This window comes from Herpailurus yagouaroundi, unplaced genomic scaffold (assembly GCF_014898765.1).
Source record: "Herpailurus yagouaroundi ecotype Mexico unplaced genomic scaffold, PumYag 160, whole genome shotgun sequence".
NCBI classification, from domain to species: domain Eukaryota; kingdom Metazoa; phylum Chordata; class Mammalia; order Carnivora; family Felidae; genus Herpailurus; species Herpailurus yagouaroundi.
The window spans coordinates 4,046,840-4,062,254 of record NW_024412401.1 but is presented as its reverse complement, the minus strand read 5'-3'; the positions used below and the strand labels follow the sequence as shown (position 1 = coordinate 4,062,254).

At 39.3% G+C, this 15,415-nt stretch overlaps 1 protein-coding gene across 5 annotated transcripts in view; it reads left to right on the top strand.

Moving 5' to 3' along the window:
* The first annotated feature begins 2,241 nt into the window (after positions 1–2,241).
* The window catches only part of PSIP1 (PC4 and SRSF1 interacting protein 1), a 39,970-nt gene continuing 26,796 nt past the window's right edge, over positions 2,242–15,415 (top strand). For 4 of the 5 annotated variants that reach the window (XM_040481294.1, XM_040481295.1, XM_040481296.1 and 1 more), the window contains exons 1-3: positions 2,243–2,372; positions 2,913–3,127; positions 6,188–6,264. In XM_040481294.1, the coding sequence (XP_040337228.1) occupies positions 3,056–3,127; positions 6,188–6,264 (149 nt within the window). In that variant the 5' untranslated portion in view covers positions 2,243–2,372; positions 2,913–3,055. Of the gene's footprint in view, positions 2,373–2,912; positions 3,128–6,187; positions 6,265–15,415 lie in introns of all 5 variants that reach the window. The other variant, XM_040481292.1, reaches the window with a different exon arrangement.

Here is a 15,415-nt window from a genome sequence, read left to right as displayed (position 1 = left end):
AAGCGCCCCCCCCCCAGTAACCACTCCCTTTTTACTTGTTCTATCATTTTGCACTAATAAAAAGTTATCTTTTAGTATTAATTATAATTCATCTATTCCAGTTCTGTTTTCCTACTTCATTTTGTGTTCCTGTAGCCTGTAGTATCCTCCACAGCAGAAGTCTCTCAACTTGAATATGCATAAGAATCACCTGGGGATCTCGTTAAAATGCAGATTCTGATTTAGCAAGTCTGGTGAGGGGAAGCCCATGCTGCTGGGCCCAGGACCAAGACTTGGAACTGCAAAGCCTTAAAAGGCTTAGAACAAAGGAGGTGCACAAGAAATGGTTGCTGGATGATGCCTTGGTCTCTCCTACTCAACAGTCTTGGAATTTTCTTCCCTACATCTTTCTCCACTTTTCCTGTGCATGATTTATGGCTAATGCCTGAAAATCATTCTTTCGTGTTCTTAGCTCTTCCCTTTTTCAGTCACCAGTCTCTTCTAGAAATGGGTCACTTAGGGAGTAGAACAGTAACCTCCAGGCTTTTTCTACTGTCATCTACTTTGTAGCAAGCAAGAGTAACTTTTTAAAGATTCATCTTTCCTTTCTAGCTCAGCAACCTAGCTGCCTAGCATACATCATATCAAACTGATCAGGATGAGAGGCTTCAAGACCTTTTTCTAACCCTTCCCTTTCCCTTGCCAGTCAATTTCTCTTTTTGCAACACTTGGAACCCTCTGCCTGTTGCTGTGGTATGACTTAGTCTCCTGAAATTCCCTGCAGGACAATTTGCACTGGGAATGTCTACATTCCTTTTGAAGACATGTGTATCGCTTTTAGAGAATTCTTCTCAATTTTTACCTACTTACTACAGCTTTTCCTGATTTATTCCCAGTTGTGAGTTCATTTAAATAAGTATGAGCTACATGCCATTATTTACATAGTTTAACATTTAGGCTTTTCCATGTTTTCATTCTGTTTCAGGAAGAATTTGTACTTGTTGTTCACGGTTGTAACCCCAGCACCTAAAAAAGCTTGACACACAGTAGGTACTTTTTGGGGAAGTGGGATTCGATGGAGCATGAAACAAAGCTTAAGGTTAATATTTATTCATTTTCAAAATGCCTTTTTATTCACTACATTTATTAGGAACTTGGGTGAATGTTAATGGTTAAATAAAATTAGACAATCTAGTGACACAGTTCTGGTACAGTAAAAATATTAAGCTACCAATAATTAAGCTACCAATAATGCAATGCAATAATGCATTGGTAATAATGCATTACCAATAATGCAATTAGAAAGCCGGGCATATTACTACCAACATATTAAAAACTGCATTAGCTGAAGGATCAAAAAAATAAATCTTAGAAATCCCTTGAAGAGTATTTTAAGAGATAAATTATGTGAGCCTTACAAACACTTCTACACTTTCCACCTCCCAGCTACCACTCTACTAGAGAAATAAAATTTAGATGCAGCTAAAATTTAGTACGGGCCCAAACCCACATCCTATCTAAAAGACTTATGCTTTCCTGTCATTGTTTTCTTCCTTTCACATTTTGCATTCGTTAGGATTGCAGTTTTCTTTGGTGCTTTAAATTTAAAATAAGAGAAATAGGGCTTTCTCATATTACAATTTCAAGGAAAAGGCTACTGTAAGGCCCATTCAGCGAGCTGTAAGAGGCCTACAAGCTGCACACCCTCCTCCGATTTCATCTATGGGTTTTTGTACAGTTCTTTTTTGGATGGATGGTGCAAACCGCGCAAGTGCAGCATTAAAGCCTCTCCACCCTGGGAAACGATGCAAGAACATGCAACTTAGGCTGCCAGGTTCTCCCTAACACACAGCCGAGGGCTGGAGGCCCGGATACCCGCCCCCAAACCCCGTCCACAACAATCGTTTCCTCCCTCCCCGCCTTTTACATACAGTACACATACAAATACACACACGCAGAAGAGCCAGCAGGGGCGGGCCGGGCCCGACCACTCTGCAAACCGCAGGGGGGAGCCGCCTGGGGCCGAGCTATTTTCGCCCACTTCTTTGTTCCTTCGCTCCAGCGTCTCTCTGCATCTGGCTGTCACTGATGGGCAAAAGCCAACTTGGGGATCCGTCGTCTTCTGAAGTTCCGCTCCCGCGTCACACACCTCAGGCCGGCGCTGCGTTGTCCCCCCTCCCTCGGCGAGCAGTTGGTCTCGCCCCAGTGCTAGCGGGCGCCGAGCGGGAGCCGCGCGGGAGCAGCGCAGCGACGGCGGCGGCAGCGGCGGCGGCGGTTGCGATTCGGAGCCGTTGAGACGCCTCTGCGGCAGCTGGTGGCGCAGGTGGCTTGCGTGGACGCGGGCAGAGGAGGCCGGCCCGCCACCGCAGCCTCAGCGCCCGCGGCCCCGGCAGGTGAGCGGGCGGCGGGGACTCGCCCCGCCCCCCCTCAGTGGCCTCGCTCCTGGCTGTAGCGGGGAAGTGGCTGCGGCCCGCCCTGGAGCCCAGGGGCAGCCCCGGGGCTGCGGCCGTCGGGGAGCAGGTCGGGGGGAGAGGTCCTGTGTGCACGAGAGGGGAACGTTCCCCTTCCCTTTGCCATCTTTTTTTCCCTCTCCCCAGACCCCCTCCCTCTCGGCGCTTAAGCCCGGAGAAAAAAAGCCAGAGGAAAGATGGGGCGGGAGAAAGGGGAATCGGGGGCTGAGAAGCATCTCCGTCTCAGGTGGTGGCGTCTCTTCGGGCGTCGAGCGGTGGACCTGCCGAAGCCTGGAGGGGTAGCTCCTAGGCTGCGGAGGCCGCGCACTCGCGGGGGAGGAGCGGGAGGCGGCTCTCCCCTCTCTCTGCCCCCCCCCCCCCCCCCCGGGCCTCCCCCCCCCCCCCCCTTCCCCCGGGCCTCCCCGTGCGGCCCCTCCCTTCGGGTTTCTTAGCATTAACCGCCCTCCGTGCTCTCCCTCGCAGGCGCGTCGGGACGCCCGGAGGCATCTTCCCCCCTCCCGCCGCCCCGGGAGCCTGGGCTCCCGTCCGCCTTCCCGCATCCCCTCGCTGTGCGCACCGCCGCGCCTCCTCCCCGGGCTTCAGACCCCCGGCCTCGCCCCCGAAACATGACTCGCGATTTCAAACCTGGAGACCTCATCTTCGCCAAGATGAAAGGTTATCCTCATTGGCCAGCTCGAGTAAGTGATTTTTTAGCCTTCGATTCAGCGGTGCTACCTTCCCCAGGGGCCTACCTCCTACCCTTCCTCTTAATTTTGTTCTCCGGGTCCTTTCTCCCCCTCGCTTTCCTTCGGGCTCATTTGCAACCTTTCGTTTTAGCTTTTTGCCCGGGAATCGCGCATGGAATTGCAAAAATCCAGGTGTTTCTACTTAAGCATTTCCCTATGGTTTGTTTTTGACAGACTTTGGCAGGTTTTCTTAATAGGAAATATTGAAACGGGATGCCAGTTAATGTTCCATTGTAGGGGAAAATAATCACGTGTGGGGTTTGATGTTTACAAATTAATGAAACATGGACGGTTTTGAAATTTTGAGTGAAATGTAGAGAATCCGTGGAGTTTATGCAGCCTCTTAGATGTCAAAGAGGTGATTAAATTGGATTCACAGGGTTTTTAAAAACGTTTTGTAGTTGATGAGGCCTCTGGATTTGCTTGTTTCATACAGAGATGTAGGACTGGATATTCTTGAAAATTTTACAATAAGATGTAAATGTATTTTCACATTTTTATTGGTGAAGTTTGCCTTATGACCTTGAAAAAGTTGTTTTTCCTCTTTGTTTCCCATAGGCAAAAGAGCAATAGACTCCGATTCCTAGGCTCACATCTAGTGGTACAGAGAGGTAATTAAGGCCTAGGGTTTTTTGGTGACATTTAAGAATTGAGACTGTTTAATATCTAAGCGCCATTTTCGGAAAAAGAGGTCTTTTTGTTAGCTTATGGTAGGACTCAGGTTCTGAGATCATGATAGAACCAAAAGAGTGTTGAGATCCATTAGAATGTTCAAGAGCCTTTTTAAATATAAACTTGATATTCTAAAGTTGTAATTTCCACCAACTTGCTCTTCTTTGAGGAGTGTGTTTCTTAAAGACATTTAAATCCTGTAGTTTTAATTATGTCAGCTGGGAGAAAACATACCCATAGAGAATCCTGCAGCGTGTTTGCTGACTGCTATCCAAGTGTAAGGTGTTCACTGTTTCTTGATTTTTCCCATCCATTTCTTGTTTACAGGTTTCCTTCCTAAACCTGGACAGATTTTTTTTCCCCCTAGTCTATCAAGTCTGCTTTTTGGTTGGAGCCTTATCTTGAATGATCCTTAACTCAAAATTCTTACCTATATATTTGACACTCTTTCCTTTGTGATAATATTTTAACTCTTACGTGCATGCTTTGACTTCCAAATAGATTGAAAACTTGAGGGCAGTAGACATAAATTGAATGTCTTCATGCCCCCCCCCCCGTCCTTAGTATGTAATCATGTATTTATATAAAATACTGTTCCATTTGTGTGACTAGAGCAGAGGGAAATTGGGCAGGTTTAAGACCCCTCCAAGGCACTTTGTTTTCATGGCTTTTACATCCTAATTTATTTTGAGGCGTTCTAAAATCTGAGATTACAGGATATATCTGTAGTCACATTTCGATGCTACGGTGCAGTTAAAAGCCAAGTGAAAATGTTTAAAAAGTTACCTCCTTTGAGTTAGTACTGCTGAAAGCAAAATAAAGTAACCTTAGGAAGGCAAGAGTATTTTTCTTCTTTGTTTAATAAGTTCTGTATTCAACAAGTTCATTTGGATTGGAATGGGAAATTTTTGTCTTTTTCTTAGAAGCTGCTGATTCTGGTTTGATATTATCTGTGTGCAAAATTTATATTCATTTTTCCATCTTCTCCAATCTTAAATTATGTCTTTGCTTAAGAGAGATTAGGTCTCATCTGTGACTGTGACAATTGTTCCTAATTTGATTTTAATATTTTCTGTCTCCACATTCCAAACTTCCTTACTTTTTAAGTTTTGCATGTTCTCGTAATCCTGTATCAATAATAATTGTTTTTACAGTCAACTTAAAGTTGCCAAACATTTATTACACTCTGTAGGTACTGCACATTTAAAACTGTTTGCTAGCAGAAAGAACATATGAACTGGGTTAACAGAAAAATATCCCTTATCGTAAGGGCTCTAAGCATTTTCACAATTTTGGGGGCCTTGTCACAAAGTTGAAATGACCAGTACAATGATGGTATACGTGAGGAAATTAAAGTCTCTAAGAGTGTTAGGTGATAATGATTCTATGGATTTCTGCAACCTCAGACTGCCAAACAGTCTAATCACCCTCACGGTCTTTTCTTCAACATGATAATGCATAAAGAGTGCAGGGTAGGTCCTCGAGTGGTCTGCTCTCTTCTTAACAAAGCTAACTGATTTTTTTTTTTTTTAATGTCTTTCAATTTGTGACGGTTATGACACAAGTGTTATTATGAAGTCTAAATAAGTGATGAAAAAATAGGTTAAATCCTGGCTTGACAGTACTGCCTGATGGCTTTACCTCTCAGGTCTGCTTTCCCTTGTTGATAAGGGAAAGTAACAGGTATTACTGATGTTAGACTTAACAGCACCTAATACTTTTTCCTTAATTAGAAAGACTGAAAGAGAAATGAAAAAAGGAACAGAACCTCCTGTGATTCAACTATGTAGGTGCCAGATCTTTCCAGAATGTGTGTCTCAAACTTTTAGAAATACTGCTTGGAACTTTCATTAGTGTCTTTTACATGACTCCAATATTTGTATAGCCTTCGTGCGGAAGTATCATTTATGATTTTTGAACAGGTTCAGACTCCCTTATCTGAAATGCTTAGGGTCAGATATGTTTAACAATTCAGTGTTGGAGGATTTTAGAAAGGTAACAGTGGTACATGTGGCATGTATTTTGCTCCTGGTTAGGGCCTTCTGGAATAGCACGTGGTAATCTAACAGTATCTTCGCAGAGAAGCATCAGAAACACTAGGTGGATAAAAGACACGACGAAATTGCTTCAGTGTCAGTCCGGGTTTTGCCACCAAATGAGTTCTGAGAAATATTTTGGGTTTTTGAGCTTCTTGGGTTTCAGAATTGGGATAGGGATTATGACCTGTAGAACTGGTCTACTTTTATCAGATCCTTTTTGGATGACTTGTTTTCACTTTATTCTGGTGTGTTGAGGTGTGTATGATTTAAAAGATTTTAATTTTTCTGATCTTTCTTTTAGGTAGATGAAGTTCCTGATGGAGCTGTAAAACCACCCACAAACAAACTACCCATATTCTTTTTTGGAACTCATGAGACGTAAGTCCTTTTAGCTCTAAAGGCAAATCAGAGTTAATTTAGTGGGGTCATTGAGCATAAAATGAAAAACAAGTAGAGATTAGTTCAAAGAGAAAGCAGTAGAGTAATAATAGGAAACTTTAAAATAATCTTTGAACTTTGGAAAAAGTCTTCAGGTTTCCCTTTTAAAATTTATTTTTAGGGCAGAAAAATTAGATACTGCAGGTTTAACTTTTATTGGAATAGACATTTTCCTTAATAAAAGGGGGATGTGTATGGAATCTTTCAGCAACAGTATGTAAGGAAAGTTTTAACAGAGCATTTGGTATTGATACAGTTATGGGTACAATAAATGCTTTTCATAAGGACAACCTGACACCCTATTTTAGGCTTTGTGATATTAGCCACGCAAATGGTTTGTTATGGGAAAACCAAGAAGAAATCTGGGAAATTCTCTATTTATGTGGTCCTGAGAGCCACTGTGACTATATACGTGGGCAGAGGACTGATTTGGTAGAGCACATCAAGTTTTCAAAGATTGCAACTGAATATTCTTGAACTGTTACTTTTAGGTGCATAGGACTACTCCAGGTGCTATTTCATTGATTTTTGATGATTTTGCTCTTGAAGTTTAAAATTTGCAATAATTTTAGTAAAGTAGGCTTGTTTACCTTGGACGGGAGAAACAAAGTTGTTGATTCTAATTAGGATTATACATTTCTGAGTGTCTACAGTGGCAACATTTGGTGTAATGTTGCTTAGCCACTGTATGAACTTTCACATAATTTAACAGCTTTACTGAGGTGAAATTTATGTCCTGAAGTGTCACTTGTTGAAAGTATTTAACAGTGGATTTTAGTACATTAATTTTCATACCCGTTAGCAGTTATTCTCCATTCCCTTCTGAGAATTAGACAACCACTAATTTACTGTTTGTAGATTTATCAGTCCTGGATAGTTCATATTAATGGTATCATACAATGCCACATAATTTTTTTTTTTAATAAAGTTTTGAGTCTAGAATTGGTTTGGCCTTCAAAATAACTTTGAGCTGGGTTTAGGGTATATCCCATATATAAAAACTTAGTTTTGTAAGAAATCATGAATTTCTGATTCAGTAATCTACCATTTAAAAAGCTTCCATAAATTTAATAGGAGAAGGTATCTTTTGATGAGAAATTTGTGTACTGCATACTGGAGTGGCAGTTTACTTAGTGTGGTGCTAGGTCAAGCTGTACCAGTATCACATGGGAATTTTAGTATGCAAAAATTCTTGGACCCCCACCTCATAATTACTGTACCAGAAACGGGTGTGGGACCCAGCAATCTGCTTTAACAAGCCTTCCAGGTGATTCTGATGAAGTTTGGAAACACTAGTGAGTAGACATTCTTTAGAATTTTCCAGTTTTGTAGGTTTAGAATTCTAGGGGCACCTGGGTGGCTCAGTAAGTCAAGCATCTGGCTTCAGCTTAGATCATGATCTCACTGTGAGTTCGAGCCCCTCGTTGGGCTCTATGCTGACAGCTCAGTGCCTGGAGCCTGCTTCGGATTCTGTTTTCTCCCCCCTCCTCCCTTCCCCCCCCTCCCCCCCCCCCCCCCCCCCAGTTCGCACTGTCTCCCTCCCCCTCTCTCCCTCTCTCAAAAATAAATATAAATTGAGCTAATATTAAGTTTTCTTTTCAAAATGCATTTGTCGGGACGCCCAGGTGACTTGGTTAAGCATCTGACTTTGGCTTAGGTCATGATCTCCCGTTTTGTGGGTTTGAGCCCTGCATCGGGCTCTGTGCTGACAGCTCAGAGCCTGGAGCCTGCTTCGGATTCTGTCTCCCTCTCTCTCTGCCCCTCCCCCGCTTGTGCGCGCTCGCTCGCGCGTGCTCTCTCTCTCTGTCAAAAATAAATGTTAAAAAAAATCAAAATGCACTTGTAATGTTTTGTGCCTTCGTGCTTTCATAAGTATACCCTTCATCTTTGGAAAGGCGGCATTGCTAGATCTCTTTTGGTCTGGTGACTTTTTTTGTATTTAAGGTTTTCAGAAACTGGGTCTCTGATGATTTGCCTTGCCCCGCCCCCACATTGGGATGTGGTTATTTGAGCCTTTCGGTTTGGATTTTGCATATATGAGAGTTTATTCTAACAGCCTGTAATTAGGGATATGGGAAAGGAAGAACATGGGAGAAGAAATGCCAATTTGGAGAACTACTTATTTGTAACTGATTTATAGATAAGATTTTTTAAAAGATATTTTTAAAATGTGAATTAATTTAGTGCAGAACCCTTTTGTAGCTTCATTTTTGCTCTGACCTAGAAACACTGGTTTTTCTTAACATTTTATGACATTCACAGTAAATTCATCCAGCAATCAAGTTTGAATATTAGACAACAATGAGCCCTTATGTATACCAACTGTGACCATCTGCTAGGTGTCTTAAAACATTCAAGACAGATTCTTCGTAAACGAGACTGACAAGGACCTAGTGCTTTTCCTGGAGCCAAGTCTTGGTGTTATCTTTGATTAGGTATTAAAGTCTTCCCCTTCCCCTCCACGTTTAGTCAGCTAGCAAGTCCTCTTGTAAAGTGCATGCTGATCTGTCCATTTTTGTCTGTCCCTTCTACAGCTTACTTATAGTGTCCTAATGATATCTTGGTCTGTTTGTACTTTTCATATCCCAGTCAGATCATGTCATTTCCCTGTTCAGAGATCTTCAGTGGCTTCCTTATTAACATTGCCAACAAACAGAACCCCCAACTTTTATCTGTAAGTGCTGTTGTAAGAACTTATATGAATTAGCCTGTGCTTAACTCTGTAGCCTCATCACATTTTTCCACTGTTACATAAATCTTTCTCTTGTCTCAGATCCTTGCTTGTTTTTTCTTTGATGGGAAGCGCTTCAGATTTTCAGTCATTTAGATATTAGCTCAGATCCTCTTATGTTTATATTCTTCCTTGCTATGATGATTGAATTTTGTTTTTCTTTTTCCTTCACCTACAAGTGAGCTTGGAGAGCAGGGACACCTGGTCTATCTTGTTTATCGTCATTTACTTAAGTGCTGGTGCATAGTAGGTATTAAATAAATACTTGGTGATATTGAAAGTTGCTTTAGATGAAATCATATGTTGATTATGAATTTACTGTCCATTAACCAACATTTATATAGTGTTTAAAACAACTAGGTCAGAAGGCTGTGAATTCTGACTGCCATTTACCTGCTACATGACCTTAGGCAGGTTGCCTAGCCTTGTGTCTTTTTTTTCCTCATTTGTAAAATGGGAATAATATATTTTATCTCAGAATTTTGGGTTGCAAATAAGATACTACATGAAAAATGCTTAGAAGAGCGCTTTGCATGTATTAAACAAATGTCAGCTACCAAAGATAATGTTGCGTATTATTTTTTGAAGACTTGTGTTAAACTGAAATGCAGTTTGAGTTTTGCTGACTGCTTGCTATTGTTTGCGGAGGAAATACTCTCATAGTTCTATCTCTAAAGTCTAGGAAATTTAAATGAAGATGGTATTTTTGTTGAGTGTATCTCCTTACTGATCTTAATACAAAGAGGTTGCTCTTCGTATTAACTGAGATGCTCAATTCTAGGAACTTCAAGAAATACCTATCACGGGCTGTTCTAAAACCTGCCAGATACATAGTTTTAGGAGTGAAGGTGAATGGGGAGGGGACAGTCAGGGTTGTGTATAACTTGTCCACAGGAAAGGAATAAAGGAATGAAATCATAGTGTAGGATTTTATTTTCATCTACACTTGTTCTTATATACAGCTTCTGTACTCTAGCCATAACTGTGTGTGTTGCTATGGGACTTGTGTAGATTGTTATAAGCCTTGTACCAAGTAGTGAGGAGAGGAACTGTTTACTCATCTCTATACCAGCAGGTTTGTGGCACATAATAAATATATATTCAGTTGTCTTTTGAGTCATTTGCTATTATAAAGAATGCGTGCTGTTATAAAACTAGTTATAAAACAGTATATTTCATATTTTGTGATTTAATAATGAGAAATGAAGCAGCAAGTTGGAATCAGTGTTTTAAGAAATAACACTTTCTGTTTATTACTTGGCAACAATTAAATGAGTTTTGAGCTTTGTATTTTCAGCTCTGATAAGCTTTCCCATTTTTTATGTGCAACTTCTGGTTTGCTTTAAAGGTAGAGTGCTCCGGGTGTGTGATAATTGAGCTTTATAACATACAACCTACAAAATGTGTGTTGACTGACTGACTGTTATTGGTAAGGCTTCCAGTTTAACAGTAGGCTGTTAGCAGTTAAGTTTGGGGGAGTCAAAGTTACTTGCAGATTTCTGAATGTATGGGAGGGTCAGCATCCCAAACCCCCCCCATGTTGTTCAAGGGCCAACGGTTAATGATTTCCTGTATTTAGGACGTTTTACATTAATCTTGATTCTTATGGGCTATGACTTTGGTATTTAAAGTCAGGAGTTCATGTATATAGGGGTACAGTATCAGTATTTTAGTAGATGTTTCAAAGACTGTATTACACTGGATAAAAGAAACCCTGGAACCCTGTTAAGGAATTCTGTAAAGTTGAGGCTCTACTGTTTAATAGCTAGATGGCCTTGCTTGAATGAGTTAATGCTTCTGACCCTCAGTTTTCTAATCCTTAAAATGAAGATTTTGGTGGTACTTAAGTTTCCTTTCACCTCTGGAATTTGGTGTGTAACTTTGAATTAATGTATATCTTTTCATTGTTAAAACTAAACAACCCCCAAAAAACCCATAGTTTTCTAAAAAGGAGACAAATTACTTTTACCCCTGTTTTTTAGAAATGACCCTAAAATGTGTTAATGTTTTGATGTATTTGAGATTTGTAGGTCATTTTATTTTATTTTTACATTTTTAGTTTTTATTTTTATTATTATTTTTTGGTATGTCATTTTAAAGTGGAATGCTTTGAAGAATGAATCAGGGCCATAGCCACATCAAGTTGTGCCCTTGGGGACTAGCGATGGCTGTCTAAAAACTAATCTGGGGGCACCTGGGTGGCTCAGTCGGGTAAGTGTCCGAATCCAGCTCAGTTCATGATCTTGTGGTTCATGAGTCTGAGCCCCACATCAGGCTGTATGCTGACAGCTCAAAGCGTGTAGCCTGCTTTGAATTCTGTATCTCCCTCTGTCACTGCCCCACCCCTATTTGTCCTCTCTTAAAAAATAAACATTAAGAAAACCGAAAAAAACGCTAATCTGGACCCTCTTTATCAAACCTGTGGGATTGCATCCCACAGAGAAGCGTGTGTGTATGTGTGGTGGAGGGGGTGCTCGTGCTCTTATTTTATTAAAATATAACCGACCTATAATATTGTATAAATTTAAGGTGTACCTTTTGATTTGATACATTTATATATCGCAATACAACAACCACCAGGATTTGATACACATATATATCTCAGTATGATTGCCACTATAGCGACAGCTAAAACCTCCCGTCATGTTCCATAATTATCATTTCTTATTTATGATGAGAACGTGGGAGGATTTCTTTTCTTCCTCCATGGTTTTTTTTGACTCCCCTTAAGGGGTTCCTTAGTCTTGAGCATATTCCATGACCCAGCAGTATTACTGAGGATATATTCTGAAGATAGGTTCAAAGATTGAGCAATGTTATATTCATTGTGGCTGTGTTATTTTATGGTAGAAAATGTGTTACAGAAAATAGTCCCAACAATAGTCCGGTCAATTTTGATATAGTCATTCAGTGCAATAATAGGTAGCTGTTAGTAATTATTGCCACGAAGAGATGTTCATTTTAATTTGAAGAAGTATGCAAGAGTGTGTAGCATATACATCAAATTAATATTTACATGTATATATACAGCTAAAAAGCAGGCTGAAACAGTGGCTATTGATGGTAAAATTTTGGATCATTTTTGTTTTCTTTGGTAGGATGTGGTATTCACTGAAGAATATTTCAATAGCTTTATTGCGATATAATTCATATGTCAATTCATTGAAAGTGTACCATTCAGAAAAATAAAGCGAGTTTATCATAGACAAAGTGTACAGTTCATCTTAGTATATCCAGAGAGAAGTGCAGCCGTTAGCACAATTTTAAAACGTTTTTATCCAGAACGTTTAATGCCAGAAAGAAACTCTGTACCTGTTAGCAGATACTTCCCACTTCTCCCCATTGTGTCTTCCTGTTTTCCCATAGGCAGTCCCTAACCTATTTCCCTGTCCTGAGTGTTTCATATAAGTGGAACTGTACAGTATGTGGTCTTTAATGACTGACCTTTTCCATGTAGCATGTTTTCAAGGTTCATGTGTATTGTAGCATGTGATAGTGTTTCATTACTTTTTATTGTCAAGTATTCCATTGTATTAATCTATCCCATTTTATTTATCCATTCATCAGTGTGTAGATATATGGATTGTTTCACTTTTGACTATTACGAATAATGCCAGATTTGTATCAGTTTTTGCATGGACATGGCTTTACTTTTGTGGGAGTGGAATTCCTGGGTCAAATGATAACTTAGGTTTAATCCTTTCAGGAGTTGGCCAGACTGTTGTCAAGTCAGCCATGCATCATTTAAACATTCCTACCAGCAATATATGAGGATTTTAATTTCTCTGTATCTTTGCCAAAATGTGTTCTTTTTTATTTGACCTATCCTAGTGGGTGTGAAGGTAGTATCTTGTGGTTTTGATTTACATTTTACTGGTGACTAATGATTTGAGCATCTATTCATGTGTAAATGTTCTAAGCTTCTGTGCATAACATAAATTATTTAGATTTATAAAGTTTTTCTCATTTAGAAAGGCATAGTTACTTAAATTTGGTATATTGATTAAAGATGCAGATTGAAGTATGACTTCTATAGTTGACTGTTGGACAAGATAGGGGTTAGAGGCACTGACCATGCAGTTGAAAACCTGCAAATAACTTTGACTCAAAAACTTGACTGCTAATCACCTACTGTTAACTAGAAGTCTTATGAATAATTTAGTCAATTAGCAAATATTTTGTATGTTATATGTATTATATGCTGTATTCCTACAATAAAGTAAGCTAGAGAAAAGAAAATGTAGTTAAAATTATGAGGAAAAGAAAATACATTTAACAATGCTGTTTAAAAAAAAAAAAAAATCCCTTCATAAGTGTGCCTGCACAGTTCAAGCCCATTTTGTTCAAGGGTCAGCTATAATGTGAGCATCATGAATAGTAAAATAATAGAAAGTAGAGCTTGAAATCTGAGTCTGGAGGAGGATCAGGGGAGAATTTTTTAAAACCTATTCAGCAAAAGTAAGAATAACAGTTATCCAAGGATAATCAAAAGGTGTGTATGCAAAGAAGGTGGTGTGAATTAGAACAAATATAAATTATTACATTGTATGAATAGAATTCTGTTAAGACTTTCAGATTGGATTAATTAATGATCTTAGCTATGTCTTATTTTGTGAGACAAGGCTTAAACAAGACATGACCAAATAAACAATATAATGTCACAGGGAGCAAGAATGGCAGTGTATATACTGTCTACTGTAAGTAGAATTTTAAAGTCAGAGCATGAGGAGGAGAGAAGCATATAAGCACAGTACACATGAATTTTGGCTACCATGATTTAACACCAGTTCCCCCAGCAACATTGTTCAGATTTCACATACCCTAGAATATTAACTAATTGCATAAACTACAAAATTTGCCACTAGCTCTTCAGTCCACAAGTCAAAATGTAAATGACAAATGCATAGCATGTCCCTTTTTTCAAAAGACTCTTGGTGATTGGTCACTGTGCATCTGTTTTTCAATTCACGCGTAGATGGCACAGTGTTTAGTGGTGGGGTTGCCTCTGTCTCTCAGTGATATACTTGCCCAGTTACACTTACAGAACCAAATCGGGAATTAGCCAACATAGATGAAAGTGCAGCAGAGAAACAGTAACACTAGAAGTGAAATTTGAACTGAATGTAAATCGAGTTAACAGCAGAAATCGCTAACCTTCGAATGTAGACATGCTGCATTTGGAGAGACTGGATATGCAGCCAGAGGAATTTGTGAAGGCAAGCTTATCAACATAAATGAGGAAAGTGGTTGTAATAAAAGGGATAAAGATGTCTCAGAGGAAATGATGCCAACAAAAAACATTAAAGATATTTCACAACATTGAAAGTGCAAAGGATAAAATGTTGGAAGCTGATCAGGCTTAGAAAGGAGTATGACAGTTCGCCAAGGCATAGAAAATATGCTCACTCTACACATAAGTTATGTGATCAGAAGAAGGCAAGAACCATTCAAATTATTTTAGCTTAGTTTTTTTTTCTAATGTTTTCAATTACAATGTACCCTAAGTACTAGTTTTACTATTTTTTTTATTTCATGTCTTTTCACTGTCAGAAATAGTGTTTAATGTTTTGACAATTTTTAAAAGTTATGGAACAATCATAATTTTTCCCATTGCATGGTCATTTTTTAAGTCTTATGTTGTCATGCAAAGTGAGGACTGCTTGTTTTGAGAAAAGAAAAATAATCCAGGTAAATTTAATTGTCAAACCTTTATATGGTTAAGTAATATCATGGTAGAATCTGTCTTTTGAATAGCTTTTAGGTTTATAGTCATCTTAAAATACCCCATGTTTGAAGTTCTAAAACATTTCTCTATAATTTTATTAAGTATTTAAGGTCCCTACCACTTTTGGAAGTTCCTGATGCCAGTTTTGAGCCCGTTGGGCATTTTGAACTGTAAGGGATGATGCTGACTTTGTACATTGCTACTTAGTATCCAGCCTTTTCAGTTGTCTTTCCATCTTCTACTCTGATGGTATTCTCTTTCTTGTCGCCTTTGGCCTTATGGGTTGTTTTTGTAAGGTTTTAGGAGAGATAATTTGTGTTGAATTGCTTTGGTCTAAATAGAAGTATATTTGTGATGGAGATTTAACTCAAGTTATTTACTTGGAATTTGAAACATGTAGGAAGAATTGTTTTACTATTTTAACTAAATGTGTTTTTCTAATTTGAGAAGATAGGTAGGAATGCATGATTCCTAGTAAAAGGCTGAATTTCTGGATCAAATGAGATAATTATTAAATGTGCTTTAATCAGTGTGTAGTTAAAAATTCATGTATACAGGGATAGTCCTAAATTACAGAATTTAAATTATAAAGCTGACTGTTGTATGCACTGGCTTTACTTAAATCGAGCTCCATG